This window comes from Pristis pectinata, chromosome 27, assembly GCF_009764475.1.
Source record: "Pristis pectinata isolate sPriPec2 chromosome 27, sPriPec2.1.pri, whole genome shotgun sequence".
In the NCBI taxonomy this organism is placed as follows: domain Eukaryota; kingdom Metazoa; phylum Chordata; class Chondrichthyes; order Rhinopristiformes; family Pristidae; genus Pristis; species Pristis pectinata.
The window spans coordinates 18,492,329-18,508,901 of record NC_067431.1 but is presented as its reverse complement, the minus strand read 5'-3'; the positions used below and the strand labels follow the sequence as shown (position 1 = coordinate 18,508,901).

General features: G+C 39.3%; 1 protein-coding gene across 5 annotated transcripts in view; it reads left to right on the top strand.

The window, feature by feature from the left end:
- ten1 (TEN1 subunit of CST complex) overlaps positions 1 to 16,573 on the top strand; it is a 78,128-nt gene that overhangs the window by 8,563 nt on the left and 52,992 nt on the right. The window contains exon 4 of one of the 5 annotated variants that reach the window (XM_052039944.1): positions 1,131 to 1,591. The exons of the other annotated variants lie outside the window; for them this stretch is intronic. Coding sequence (XP_051895904.1) covers positions 1,131 to 1,285 — 155 coding nt within the window. The 3' untranslated portion in view covers positions 1,286 to 1,591. Of the gene's footprint in view, positions 1 to 1,130; positions 1,592 to 16,573 lie in introns of those variants that run through there. 5 annotated transcript variants of the gene reach the window in all.

The window sequence follows — 16,573 nt, the reverse complement described above, 5'->3', positions numbered from 1 at the left end:
ATTCTGTTAGCTTTCCTAATTACTTGCAGCATAAGTTCTTTGGGTTTTATATTCCATGCTGTTATTTACGTAGCCAAGGAGCCCATATGTTTTTTTTTAGCAGAGATTAGCTTACTTTCCAGCCCCCCTGTAAAATTATGCCATTTAGTTTGTATTTCTCTGCATTTTTTATTCCACACTGCAATTTATACTTCTGTATTGAATGCCAAACAGTATCTGTATCCTACTTTGCCAGTCTATATGTCCTCCTAATATCTGATTTCTATCCTTCACTGTAATATGACATGTTTTTAGCCAAAGGTCAGTGGCTTAGGATAAAAAGGTGCAGTTAAGTAACCACAAGTCTTTTGCTTATTTAAGTTGGCCTCATTTCATCAGAAGCAAAGTATTCCTTTTGCTTCACCTGCATGAAATAACTGTCTCCTTCATTGTTCTTGCCTTGAACCCAATCCATTCAGTTGAATCTGGTAATGGAAACTCTTGCAAACCCTAAACTTTGTGTAGACAAAGACATTTGTTTATAAGCAGATGACTGTTGCCCCTTCCACTTCTGATAGTTGTGGGTTATGAATAAATCTCTGGATATAATTTAGTGAGACACAAAAATTACACTTGTAAGCATTCTTTGATTGAAGGAAGTTGCAGAATATTCTTCAAAATGCATGCTGATTAGTAGTGATTAACATGGGCAAGTTATTGTCTGATTTAAATTTTTCTAAGGAATCAATAAATGTGAGAAAGTTATGAAATGGTCTGGAACAGAGCCATTATCTTGTCAGTCCATTGTTGTCTTAAATTGTTTCATGTTAGTCTCTCGTGTATAGAAAAGAGGATGTAGGATGTAAAAGGGCCTTATTGGAGTATTTGTCCCTTGGAGTTTGATTTCTATTGAATATCACCTTGTAAATTGTTAATTAACTAATTTAAAATTTGAATATTGTGGTTCATTGTACAGTAAACTTAAATTGAATGACCATGGCTATTTTCTGACGCACGGTGTACAGGGGCAAAGCGGGCAGATGGAGAAGCTCACCACAGGACTTTGGAAACTTCACTTAGTTGCATTGCTTTTTGCACATGCTTCAATTGTTTTGATTGGTTGGATATTAACTTGATGGCATTATTTTTAGGCAATGTCCCTGTGATCCAGGCTCGGCTACTAATTGATGCAGATGGAGTTGACTTGCCATTGCTGGAACGTGCTGTACAGGAACAGAGAAAGTACTTCCAACAAAGAGACATAAGTGCCCTTGAAACTGAGATAGCAGACAGAAGAGATGTGTGAATGTGTATACTCAAACTTGCCATTGGTGTTGCAGTTTCTAGAAGTACCTCAGGTGTGATAGCTGTTTGTATTTACAGTTGTCTGATTCCTCTGAATCTGTTCTGTTTTGGGACTGGTGCTGAACATACAGTTGTTTCCTGCATGTTGTGCTTACCTTGCCTTTCAGATGTAACTATTTTGCTTTCAAAAATGTTTGTGAAGTTTGAATTAAAATAGCCTAGAGCGTTGCTGATGTATGTATTTAGGACGTTTAGTACTCACATTTCTGGAGTGTTTGAGTATCATTAAACAACCACTTTAGCTTTATTGTATATTGCAAGTTCTTGATTTTAACCCACACTGCATCAGTGAAAGAAGAAAGCTGGATTTCACCCATCATTTTACAGACTTGTTTTCTGTATGAGTATGCAAGACTAAGACCAGAAGATACTTAGTTTTTGCTGCCTCTGTGGAATAAATCCTCAGTTTTGCAGTGCTCTGCATGAGTGTGCTTGAAATAACCTACATGAAAATAATCAACACAGGTGCAAAAGATGCCCAGTTAAACTTCCAAGAGAAAGAGCCTGTACTCAAAATGCTGAGGAACTCGGCAGGTCAGGCAGCATCTATGGAGGGAAATAAGCAGTCAATGTTTCACGTCAAGATCCTTCATCAGCATCACAGAATCTCTGTTTCTCTGTAGACCATATCCTCCTTGGGGTACTGCCAGGATTAGGTTCTATTGATCAGATATGCAACAGCTCTAAGTTCTGCGATCACAAGGATCATTGAATAATCCCTTGCTATATTCTGAATATTATGGGAAATGGACATTGTTACCCACTATTTTTCTGCCCCCTGTGGATAAACTGCACAGTCCTTGTTGTATGAAGTGGACAATTTCTGATGAGCTCTTACTGTATACTGTGAGCAACTGCACAGTGGATTTGAATGGAACACAAAATAGGAGCAGGAGTAAGCCACCTGGCCCTCAAAGATGCCTCTTGTGGGCAATAATGTTCTGGTGGGTGTCAGTAATGGATACGTCTCCTTTGATGCTTTTGCCTTGACATAAATTATTTGTCTAGTTAACACTTTAAGATGCCAGTTACGTTTCACATTAACGCACCCGTGGATTTTTGGTAATGCTGGTGTTCTGCAGTGCACTGGACATTTTAGCATACCTCCTTGGAGGCAGTGGTACTTTGCTGGTTAAATCAGATTCTCTGGTAATCATGCTTGCACCATTCCCATGTAACTGTGTTCTTAAGAGATTTATTTCCATACATCTCCAGTATTGCCCCTAACAAATTGCAGCTCTGTTAACATTTAATTATCTTCACACATTTAGTCCGAGCCATGCAGCATGGAAACAGGGCCTGTGATCCATCAAGTCCACACCAATCATCCAACAGTTATTTACACCAATTCTACAATTTATTCCTTCCATTGCCCATGCCCCCCCCCCCCCCCCCAAAACCCCTTATCTACACTAAGGGCAATTTAGTGGCCAATTCACCTACCAACCTACATGTCTTTGGCACGTGTGAGTAAACCAGAGCACTTGGAGACCTCTGTGGTCACAAGGAGAACATAAAAATTCCACGCAGACAGCTCCTGAGATCAGGATTCAAACTGGTCACTGACACTGTGGCTTTACTAGTGGTACTATTGTTGCCGTGTTTGAAGCCTGTACTTTGTGAATGGTTCTGAGGATTTTGGGACTGTGGAGCCTGTATACTGAGTTAGATGCCTGTGGATTCTTAAAAGGGTATCTTTTTATTGTTCAGTAGGTGTATAAATTCACCATTTTTACCCAGCATCATTCCTACACATGGAAATAACTATTCACAGCACGGAAGTGTGGATTCATTGTATCTCTCATTGTAGGTGTGTGAAGGGAGTGATTGCATTTAAAAACCCTTCCTACTAACGCACCATAACGTAAACCTGCATGTGAAAGAAAAGGGCTAATGTCCAGCAGCATCTTGATACTGTTGAGAATGTGTGCTGATACTGCAATTACTGTTTGCTGCAGCAAGTGACTAAGATTTAAAGAAAGAAATGAGCCTTGAATATCTCAGTGGAGACGGAAAGCTGTAAGAGTTGACTCAATACATATGAATTTGAATGAGTTACTAGAATTGGAAATGCTTTTGATCAATCTGTTGTAAAGAAAACCTTTTAAGAAGATTAGTGGTTTGCGCCTCTCTATCTCAATAACCTTCTCTTACTCTAGAAGTCCAACAAATCTATTGCCTTGTGTGGTGATTTCAATATTGGTACTGTTTCTTCATTGGCCAGGCCCTTTGATATTAAGATATCTTTAAAGCATACTTCTTTGATTAAGTTATTGGCTATCTCACCACCTCACGTGGCTCATTGTGCAATTTTATTGATTGCACCCCTATGAAATGTCCCAAGGCATTTTATTACAGCAAAGGTACTACATGGAAGAGGCCATGTATGGGGAAAGCCTGAATTGCATTTAATAGAACATAGAATAGTACAGGGCCCATCGGTCCACAATGTTGTGCTGACCTATATAAACCTTATCCACATTCTATCTATTCCCCTCTCTACATTGACATTATGAACAAAGACTCAAGGTTTCAAACACACAATTTCTTGGACCATTTACTGCAAGTAGACAAAGCTATAAAGACAACTTATTTTAGATTTTATTGAGAGTTGCAAATTATAATGACACTCAACCCCTTTGAACCTGGTATGTCATTCAATGAGATCATGGGTAACCTCAACTCTGCATTCCTCTCTTCCTGCTGTAACCTTTCATCCCCACATGCAATCTTTCATGATCACTGCTAATGATGTACCATTTGAAGTAGTTGCCTATGTAATATATGAAGCGGGTAATGAAATCATGGTAAGCAGTCTTGAGAATGGAACAATTGAACACACTGGACATTGACAAGTTAGATGCTGTGCTACAAATGCTTCATCAAAGGAAGTTTCTGCTATGTTAAGAGTTTGAAGTCTCTATAATTATTCATGTTCCTTGCATCTTGCTCTGAATAATGTAGTTTTCTCGTATTATTTGGAAGTCAAAGTTGATGTGCTTTCATAGGGGATCGGGCCCTTGTGGTTTGTGTTTGTGCTCCACATTGCCCCTTTGTGGCTCACTCTATCAATTGTATGCTTGTACTTTTTTTGTCTCATTCTTGACCAGCTTTTTAGATGCATCTATTCTATTCTCTCCAAATACTTCCATGTAATAAAATTTCTGTTCTCAGCCTACTGTGGGTAAAGGATTATCTCTTAAATTCCTTATCCTATTTATTAGTGATCATCTTTATTTACAGACAATCTTGATTGCCTCACGTGGGAATGTGTTGCCCACGTTAAATCCTTTCATAATTGTGTAGGTCCTTCTCTCAGTTTGCCTTTTCTCTTTCTAGAGGAAAGACTTGCAATCTCTGCACCCTTTTCCTACTAAGTGTTACAAAACATTTTTGGAGGGTGTCAAATAGGGTATGGACCTCAATCTTTGGTATTTTAAGCAATATACACTTTTGCATTCATATTTTCATTGCCAATGTCCATTGCAACTCTTTTTAGGATAGTTGTGCCCTATGTAGAATAGATGTTCAGGGCGCTAGCCCAAAGCACTCTTCTACTGTGAAGAGATATTTATTGTACTACAACTAGGGTGGCAGAAGATAAAATGGAAGATGTTAGCTGGTTTTCACTAGTAATCTGTATGTTCCAATATTTACAGTGAAAGGTTAGAGGCTAGATGCAAACTTTCCAGTGAGTGAAGTCTATTTGAATTGAGATAAACTCAAATATCACTATGCACAGCGATAATCTGTAATGAGTAGATTTTTTGAATAAAGGATAAATGTTAAGAGACACAAGTAAATCCACTTTTTTTTCTTCAAGATAGTATGAGGATTTTCTGTTTCCACTTGGAACCTTTGCTGGAACCTTTATTTAATATTTCATTTGAAAGTTGTCCACCCAACAGGTGCAATGCTTTGTATTGTATGGGGGTAGGAGGTAAACTTGCAGCCTCTGACCTGAAGTGAGACTGCTGCTTTGGGAAATTATCTCTGGTGCATCTATACTGGGCTGGCTGCTGCACCCAAATTCCAACATTACTAGATTCTCAGCTTTTTAAAAATGATTTCTTATTCTCCCTACCAAAAGGGGTAATTAAACTTTTATTGCATTGTACTCTATCAGCCAATTTATTGCCGATTACCTAACCAGTCTACATTCCTGAGTTTATGTCCTTGTCATTAGTATAATTTCCCACCTGACTTTGAATTGTGAGCAAACTTGGATATATATTTGGTCCCTTCATGTTGCGTCATTGATAAAAAATTGTACAATATAGATTGTATATAACTGAAAATGAAACAAGTTAGAACTTGCTAATCCAAAATGATAGCTTTACTGCTTTGTCTGTTTCAATTCATGCCAATGTGTGAGTTCAATCACATGAGCCTAATACATAACAATCCTTCTGTAGCACCTTTTTGAATACATTTACATATGTCAAATTACAAAACTAAATTTTATCTTATCAGTTACACCCTCTAAGAAGCTTTAATAGATCTGGCAAATATTGACTTCTTTTTGCAAATCTGTGTTGACTCTGTCCAGTTGTGATTCTTTGAAGTGCCTTGATTTACACCCCAAAAATAGATTCTACCATTTATTCCGACTGCTGTTATCAGGCCTACTTTGCTGTTTTCCTCCTTACTTTCTTGAGAAGTGAGTGGAGTTACATTTGCTACCTTCTTATGCCCTGAGATGAATTTTGGAACCTGGGAAAGTATATTAAAACCAATGCATCTACTCTGTTTCCAATCAACTCTTAAAGCCTGTGATGAAGGCCAATAGATCCATAGTTTGTCAATTTAATCTCATTATCTTATCCAGTGCCTTTACCAATAATTTAAATTGCTGATTTGAGTCCATGGGATCTGAAATTGGCTTGGTAATAGAAGGCTGAGGATGATGGTGGAGGATTGCTTTTGTGATTGGAAACCTGTGACCACTAGTGTACCACAGGAATTTGTGCTGGGATCCTTAGTTTGTTATATTAATTAACAGTTTGGATTTGAATGTTGGAGGTATGATTAAGTTTTCAGGTGGCACATAAATTGGTGCTTTGATAGTGAAGAAGGTAGTCATAGATTACTAGATGATATTGATTAGTTGCTAAAATGGGCAGAGCAATGGCAGATGTAATTTAATCCTCATAAATGCCGTGTGATGTACTTGGAGAGGACTTTAAAGGGAGCACATACACAATGTAGTAAGCCCTGGGGAATATTGAGGAATAGAGAGACCTCTGTATAAATCCAAATATCCTAGAAGGTAGCAGCACAAGTAGATAAGGATGTCCAGAAGGTATATGGCATATTTTCCTTTGTTAGCCAGGGCTGGAAAATAAGAGCAGAAAGCTTTTGTTACAGCTTTAAAACATCGGGCTACAGCAAGAGTACTGCATGCAGTCCTGGTCACCACACTTGAGGAAGGATGTGGCTGTGCTTTAGAGAGTGCAGAGGGGATTCACTCGGTATGGAGTGTGTCAGTTATAAGCAGAGACTAGATAGGCTAGGTCTATTTTCCTTGGAATGGAGGAGGCTGAGGGGGGACCTGTTAGTTGTATAGATAGGATACATTGAGTCATAGTAGGAAACTTTTCCCACATAGTGGAGGTATTTAAAACTAGAAGGGATAGGATAATGGGTAAGAGATTAGGAGGAGATCTAAGGAGAACTTTTTCACCAAGGGGGTGGTTGGAATCTGGAACACACTTGCCTGGGGGTGATTGGAGCAGGTACTCTCACAACATTTAAGTAGTACCTAGACGAGCACTTGAATCACTAAAGCACAGAAAGCTATGGAGCAAGTGCTGGTAAATGGGATTAGAATAACAGGTATGGAGGCTCCAATGTGCATGGATCGAAAGAGGCTGCAGAAGGTTGTAGACTCAGCCAGCTCATCAGAGGCACAAATCCTCCCTGCCATCGAGGACTTCTACCATCAGGGATGAGGTATAGGAGCTAGAAGACCCACACCCAACATTTCAGGAACAGCTTCTTCCTCTCTACCATCAGATTCTGAACGGGCCATGAACATTACCTCGTTATTCCTCTTTTGCACTATTTATTTATTTTTGTAACTTATAGTAATTTTTATGTCTTGCACTGTGCTGCTGCCGCAGAACAACAAATTTCATAATGTATGTCAGTGATAATAAACCTGATTCTTGATGATAGGCATGGACATGGTGGGCTGAGGGCTTGTGCCTGTGCTGTGTTACCGACTCTGATTCTCAGTAGGCCTTTGAATCCTCAATGTTTCCTGCCCTTTTTTTGTGTTGTATGCAGTGAAAGTGGGTACAAATATATCTTGAACTAATATTGTTTCCTTCCCCAGTTTTTATTTTCACCCATGTTTTTCTTGCCTCTTGTAAACTTTTAACAATCTTTTCATTTCTTACCAGTTTACTCCCATTATTTTCTCCCATTTTTGTAAACTGCAGTTACACTTAGTAATTCATGAAATTATTAATACAGTGAATTGGAATCATAGTTCTCAGGAAGTGGATTTCACTGCCAAGTCTGTCATATATTGCACCCTAGTTGTCCTTGGGTTGCAGTGAGACCTTTCCTGGAGCCACTGCAATCTGTGTGGAGGTACTGATCACTGGAGAATTTGGGAATAATGTAATCTCTTGCATCTGTTTAGAGAAAACATCACTTTGCCAGAACCATTAAGGTTGGAAATCTCTCCTGAAACTTGGCCTCAATCCTGCCCCTATCCAATAGTTTGTAGATAATGAAGTTTTAATAAAAGCCTTAGATTATTGTCGCAACATAAATGCAATAAGGAACAGCTGTACTGTGGATCCATTTGCATGAATAGGTTGTGTTTGAGACTAATTCAGTTTCTCTGAATGCTTCTGAGGGACTGTCGGAATGTGTTCCCTTCATGGATCAATTAAAATAGTTTCTTGTTTTTGTAAAGGACACTTGTATATTGTCCCAAAGGCAGGAAAACATTTTAATTCTACCAAAATCTGTTGATTAGGATTTGGGAGAGTGCAGTGAGAGGATAGGAATTATTTTTTCTACAATATCTCTAGTTTTTACTGCCTGACTTCATTGGGAGAGGGGGAACCTCTGGTTAAAAGTGAGGATATACTGGTACTTTACAACCTTCTAAGTTCAACAATTTTATATCATGACTGCTTCTTGCATTTTCTTTCAGGCTGCAATCACTTGTATGGATTTTGTTGTTGCAGTTTCCATCTCCTTTAAAGCATTAATTTCTATACTCATCTCTTTGGCATTGCACTATCAACCCTTCTGTCGCTTAATAACATCTGCCTCCACATCATTATAAGCTTTCTTTTTTGTTCTCATCTCTCAAAAAAGGGGAACATTCCATCATCTTGTTCTGACAAAAGATCACCGAGCTGAAACACAAGCTGTTTTTCTGTCTTCACATGTGCTGCCTATTTTGCTGGGTGTTTCCTGTAATATCTCTTAAAAACTTCTAACATTCACAGTATTTTGCTTCGGAATTTGTGTACCTTTTTTCAAAGCACCTTGAGCAGCTTAAGAAGCATAAATATCAAGGATTTTTTTTGGGGGGGGATTCTGCAACCACATTTAAAATAATATTGTTGCTGAAATGGCTAAATAAAGTTGTGCATTTCCAAGAACATATCTGTTTTCTGAAATCAAACAACTTGCAGATTCTTTTTTTAAAAAAAAGAAAATACTGGAAATACTCAGCAGATTAGACAGCATGAAGGTGAAACTCACTGATTATTACGGGAGAAAATGGTTGATATTTCAGGTTGATGACTTCCATCAAGAACTAAGAAAAGGTTAGAAAACAAGCATGTTTCACGTTGCATCATTCCCCAGAATGTCCCTTGATGTCCATTGACTTGGTGACTTTCTGTGTAAATCCTGGTTGTGAGTTTTATGACGGATATATGTGCTGTCCCTCAGATAGTCTTTGTGAATATTCTGACTGTAGTTTAGGAACACATCCTTTCTCTTCAGACTACCTTCTTGTCTCTGCACAGGATATGACTAGCCTGAAACCAGAGGGCGAAAGTGATTGGATATGTAATTGTACATTTACAGCACCTGAGAAAGCTTAGTTAGCCATAGGAAAATGTCTGGGCAACATCAGACAAAGGAAGAAGTTTGGAGGGATTATAAGAACCTGAAATGTCAACTGTTTTCTCCTTTTAATAATCTGTGAATTTCACCTTCATGCTGTCTAAACTGTTCATGATAGAATATCTGCTGGCTCGGTGCCAACTGTTGATCAGAAGCATGTTAAGAATCTCCATACATCCTAAATTGATTTATAGTTAATGTATTACATCTGATGTGATAGAGGAATTTAAATGTACATTGAATGTGATCCTCACCACATGCCAGATCCAAGAAAAAAATAGAGAACAGCTCCAGATATTCTACATGGCCTTTATTGAACCTCACAAAATCCTTTGACTCTATCAACCAAGAAAGATTATGGAGAATTAAATTTGGCTGTCCTCAAAAGTACATCACCAACCTACACCTGAAAATGATAAAAGCTGCAGATGCTGGAAATCTGAAATAAAAACAAAGTACAGGAAACAGTCAGCAGATCTAACAGCACATGTTGAAAAGGATTGCTGCCTGACCTGCTGAGCATTTCCAACTTTTTCTGATTTTATCCCATCCTACATCCGTTTGCGTGATGACGTCAATTTGTGATTCTAACTGATGGATCCACCACATTTTCAATCTCCATACAGACTGGAGTTAAACACAGCTGTGTCATTGCACCAACCCTTTTAATCTTTCTTGCTGTAATACTGCACTTCATCTCCAACAAACTTAAAATTGGAATGGAGTTGATCTTCAGGACAAGCAGGAAACTTAAATCTTCGTTCTCTCCATCCTAGAATCAAGATAAATCCTATTTCAGTCATTGAATTACCATACACGGTTGGTGTATTGTATGTGCACGTTGAGAGATGGAATGAGTCGATGATTTGGAGCTCAGTGAAGAGTATGAATAGATGTGCATTGCATTCAACATTTGGAAGGCAGAAATCATCTGCCAAACTGGTCCCACCATGCAGCACTGCCTCTTAGTACTCAAGATCCAGAGTGAAACACTGGAAAATGTGGATCACTTTCCATATCTTGGGAGCCTCCTCTCAAAGAAGGTGGATACCGATGATGAAATTCACCATTGCCTCCAGTGCAACGGCACAACTTTCAAGTGACTGGAACGGTATATTTGAAAACTATGACCTCAAACCTGGCATCAAATTCACAGTCCACCAAGTAGCTGTGATCCCAGCTCTTTTATGTGCTTTGGGACCATGGGCAACCTAACTGAGCACCTCAAAGTACTGGAGAAATACCATGAATGCTGTCTTTGCAAAATCCTCCAAATCAAATGGTGGAACTAAAGTCAGCCCACCATCCCCAGGCTCTGATCATGGTTGACCAACTGCAGTGGACAGGCCATATCATCCACCCTGCTCAACAGCAGACTCCCAAAACAAAACACTCTACTTTGTTTTAAATCACAGGAAGAAATTACAGGAGGATAGTGAAAATTTCCTCTCAACATTTTCAGCCTTTTTAAAATTATGTAAGATCCGCACCAACACATGGGGTTAGGAGGTAGGAGACTGCAGATGCTAGAATCTGGAGCAGTAAACAAAATGCTGGAGAACTTAATGGGTCAGGCAGTACTACAGAGGGAAACATGAAGGGTCTTAACCCGAAACTTCAATTGTCTATTTCCGTCCAATGATGCTCCCTCCAGCATTGAGTTTGTTGACACATGGTGTTTCCTGGCCTGTGACCATTCAAAATTCAAATCTGGGAAGGTACCGATCACCTTGAATCTCAACAGTGGGAGCACGTAGAGGCCATTCTCAGGCACACAACTTCCCAAACTACCCATCTACCCACCACATCTAGCACCACCTGCTTCGCCAGTGGCTGAGTCTGTGGTTCCTGCATTGGATTCTTTAGCCATAGGGTTGCTTATATTGTGAGATATTCCACATCTCATCCAAAAAATGGAACTTCTAACAAAGCAGCTAGAGTGGGACTTGAACCTGTAGTTTTGTAACAGAAGTGAGATCCACATCTGAACAATGGGTGCCACAATTTAGAGGCTTTATGATTCATTCTGAGGTTCGCATTTTCCAGTAATCTACTTAATTAAACATGGTAATGAATGGAGTATTCTGATGGTGTCACCATGGCTTTTCCTATTTCTAAAGGATGGTCTGTTACACTGTAGCTGCTTTGACCCAGAGGACTATGGAATGTTACCTACAGCACCTGCATGATCTAAAGTCAGACCTTAGTTTAAAAACTTGAGGAAATATTCCTATTTGGAGATGACATCTCATCACCTTCAGAGGCCGCCTTCAATTTTTTGAACTGGAGAGCATTGTAACCTGGGTTATGACTCTTTTGAATGATCACTTTTTTTGTATCATACTTTATTTTATTGAAAGGTGCTCTTTTACCTTCTTTCTGTATCTGTCCCCAGGGTTGTGTCTAAATTTTGGGTTGACTAAATCAAATATGTAAGTAATTAACCTCATCCCTCAGATCAATTGGGTGGAATCATCTACAAATTTTATATAATTTTATCTCTTGAGGAGAGTGTGAATATTGTTAGTGTGTGGCAGGTCTGTTTCAGACTGCAAAAGGACAACCCTGACGAATTGGAAGATTGTTCGTGTTAGTGGATCTCCCGCATTGGGCTCAGAATGCAAGAGAATGGGATTCTGTGTCAGTGCCACTTTGTGATCCAGTTCTGGTTTATGGTCCTTTATTGGCCTTCATTATGTGGGAAATCCTTTGACGTATTGGAGTATTTTACACCCAATTATATTTACATAATTTGATGTTATGTAGACTGTAGCCACAAATAAATAACACATGTGAGAACTGACGGATGAATCATTGAAGAGAACATTCAGCCTTTTGTGCCTGGAGCAGCGCTGTTAATTTGTTCCACTCTTCTGTGGTATGTCCCCTTCCAGTATTTATCCCATTTCTCTTCTAAGTAATACTCTACTATTAAATCTGCTTCCACCACTCTTAAAGTGTGTGGATTTCAGATCCTAACAATTCAATGTATTTTGAAAAGAATTCTTCTCAATTCTCCCCCACTCCTCAAGTTCTTAGAATAATCTTAAATTTGTGCCCTTTAGTTACCCACCCTAATTCCACCGGGAGCGGTTTCTCCCTGACTATTCTAACTGAATGTATTGACACTTTTGGGGATGTTTCATCTGAGCCCCACTACTGCAAAGTACAGTAGAGCAAGAGGCATTGTGGGGAAGAGAGGCAAAGGGGAGGGGGTGTTGTTGCTGTGAGAAAGGCAGGGGAGGGTTTGGGATGGATCAGACAAGGATCAGTGGCCGAAGGCAGGAAAGAATCGAGCTCTGAGGGTTACGGGCTGGATAAGGTCACAAGACAAGGGAGCAGAAGTAGGCCATTCCACCCATCGAGTCTGCTCCAAAGAAAAGGGGAAAAAAAAAGAAAGAGAAATGGGGGGTTGGGGGGGGCAATGAAAAAAAAACTATTCTAACCCCAATTTCTGGCCTTATCCCCATATCCCTTGATACCTTGACTAATTAGATATCTATCTATCTATCTCCTTAAACACCTCCAATGATCGGGCCTCCACTGCTGTACGTGGCAAGGAATTCCATAAATTCACTACCCTCTGGCTAAAGAAATTTCTCCTCATCTCTGTTTTAAACCTGTACCCTCTAATTCTAAGATTGTGCCCTCTGGTCCTGGACTCACCCACCAAGGGAAACAGCTTGGCCACATCTACTCTGTCTAGTCCTTTCAATATTTTAAATGTTTCTCTGAGGTCCCCTCTCATTCTTCTGTACTCCAGTGGGTACAGTCCAAGAGCCGACAAACGATCATCATATGTAAGCCCTTTTATTCCTGGAATCATCCTCGTAAATCTCCTCTGAGCCCTCTCCAACATCAGCACATCCTTCCTAAGATATGGGGCCCAAAACTGTACACAGTATTCCAAATGAGGCCTCACTAGTGCCCCACAGAGCCTCATCAACACTTCCTTACTTTTATACACTAGGCCTCTCGAAATGAGTGCCAACATAGCATTCGCTTTCTTTACCACAGATCTGACCTGGTGGTTAACCTTTAGGGTATCCTGCACGAGTACCCCCGAGTCCCTTTGTACTTCTGTACTTTGAATTTTCTTTTATTAGTCACGTGTACATTGGAACACACAGTGAAATACATCTTTTGCGTAGCGTGTTCTGGGGGCTCTCCGCAAGTGTCGCCACGCTTCCATTGCCAACGTGGCATGCCCACAACTTCCTAACCTGTACATCTTTTGGAATGTGGGAGGAAACTGGAGCACCAGGAGGAAACCCATGCAGACACAGGGAGAACGTACAAACAAAGAGGTGGATAATGTGACTGGGATGGGAGAACTGTCAGGATGAGTAGCTTTTTGTCTTTCAAAAATATCATTTTATTTATAAAGTTAGCAATATATAGTAGATAACATTCCTATATCACTATTCACGGTATAAGGCGCGGTGTTCGTTCTATTTACATTATATTTGGCATGACGTTTTTTTACCACATACATTCCATGAGCGAAAAGTTCAAGGGGTTCCTCATGGGTTCTAGCAATGGCTGTTGACCCTTGAACTATGGTTTTTTTCCCTTGGTGCTTTTATGGTGGCTGCACCAATCTTCAGGGCATCATTGAACTTGAGAAATATGCACCTGAGGTGTGTTCCCAGGGTCAGACTGCAAGATCTTTGACCTGTACCGCAGATCCCATTTAAGCTGCAATGAGGCAAGCTTCACAAGTGCTGTGAAAGCCTGCTTCTGCATGAATGATCTGCACATATATGGGCCACATCTATGTATGATCCAAAATTAAGGAAATAGCATGTTGACATACATTATGAATAAAATCCATGATTTTCCTTCAGGGTTGATCTTCAATGAAATTGAATCATGTGGCACACAAAACAAAGCACCACACCATCTAATTTACTTTAATCTTTACAAATGTTGCTTGACTTCTTTTGTGTTTCCAGGATTTTCTATTTTCATTTCAGATTAGCAACATTCATAGAACTTTTTGTTCACCTATATATGAGAACCAAACATAGACTGGATGAATGCTCTGCTCAACACCGCTCCACTCTGTCCTCAGTTTCAATTGCCTGTCTCCATAATTTTTCATCTCGCTTCTACCCTGACCTCTCTATGTTCCCTCCTAGATTGTTCCAATAAAGCTCAATGTAAGCTTGAGGAACAGTACATCATCTTTCAAGTAGGCCCATTGCAGCCTTTTGGATGGTGTGAAATTCAGTGATTTCAAATAATCACACATTTCAGGCTTCTACATCACACTTCCAGTATTCAGTATTCTCTCTCTCCTTTTCTGGTAACTTCAGATTTCATCATCTTTTTGCATCTCCTCCAGATATGCCTTTTGTCATTCACTAGTCTTTACCACTCCTGCAACATCTCTGCTTATGTCATTCAATCTCCCTGGTCTCTGCCCTATCACAGACCTTCCTTTTCTTCTATTAATCTGCAAACCCCCCCCCCCCCCCCCCCCCACATACACATGCACACAACCACCACCCATTTTCAAGTATATCCAGCTTTTCCCAGTTTTAATGAAGCATTATCTCTCCACAAATGCTACCTGACCTGTTGTTTATTTCCAGCATTTTCTGTTTTTATGTTTGATGGTTGCCCCACTTACAGAGCAACCATTTTCCCCATGAGGGAATACCTAAAGCCTATCTAATTGTTATTAAGATTATTTATTTATAAAATAACTGGCTCCCAACCAAAGCTCAGGCTAGAATCTAATCAAAAGATTTGGAATGAGATATCCAAGGTTGAGATCAGATAGTATGAGCTGAATAATTTACAGGTGGAATAAGGGATACCCAGGAGCGGTCACGTAAGAAATAATTTTGCAAGCCAAGTGTGCCAATCAATAAGGTCGTGCCTAATTGACTACTTCAACTCCTCTTGCCCTACTTAGTCCCTTCTCCTTTGATTATAATCAATGATTGCCCACTCAAAACCTCCTAGCAAAGGTTTACGGAGTGAAGAAAACTTTTTACCTAGGTTATAAATGGGCTAAAACAGACAATGTAATAAGTGAGATGGATATGATAGCAGAAAGAAATAATTTCACCCAGAGTTATCGCAATTTTTTGGAATTGTGAGTATTTTATTTGCTACCTGGTAGTGTGTTTTCTGGGCACTTGTGTTTTAAAGATCTCAAGAGACATAATAGCCTAGAATGAGTTGGCAGTGGCACTAATCAACTGCTTAATACAGTTGTATCACATTACACTGTCTGCTATTTGTTTTAGCAGAGATATTAGTAATTTGAGTAGGCTGATTTCGACCTTAAAATAGTGGGGAAAGGAATACGTTAAAACTTGACATCAGCAACAGTCATTTTTAGAAACAGAGGAGGTAGCCAGGCGAGATAAATATATCCCTTCTCATAGATCAACCTAACTGCTCATCTTTTTCCAATATCCCTTCTCATCCTATATATACATATATATATAGATAGATAGATAGATAGATATAAACATTCCACACTCTTAGGTCTCTTTATAACTAATATCACTTCTATTCTTCTCTACGTACTTTTCCACAAAGTTAGAGGTTTCCTCATAACACTAACGGGTTCTCTATACAGACACATGGCCCTCTATGTGGTATACTGTTATGCAAAATGAAAGCTTATGATAATCATAATGTTCCAAAGGCAATCTGATTTAAGTTATGTAGTTGTACAATCACCTCTCTTAATACAAGCCACAATCAAATAGCACAACAGGAGACCATTTGGCTCATAATGCCTGATTCCTGAAAGAGCTATCCAATTAGTCCTGCTTTCTTCATCACTCTGTAAATATAAATATAGATATATATCCAAGCCCTTTTGAATTTACCATTGACTCGATTTCTACCATTATTTCAGGTAGTATGTTTCAAATTATCACCACTTGTTGAGTAAAAGATTTGTCTATCTTCACCTTACATATTTTGATAGGAGTTAGGAGTAGCATCAATCTTGTCTCTTCTACTTAGGGGATTCTCCATCTGTTTAACAACTTGCCTTCAGGTTCCTCTATATCTTCTTATGCTCCATTGACCATGTTCAGAACTAACAGACTTAATATTTCTCTGCTGACCATATTGCTCCCTTGCCTAATTGCTTTAATTA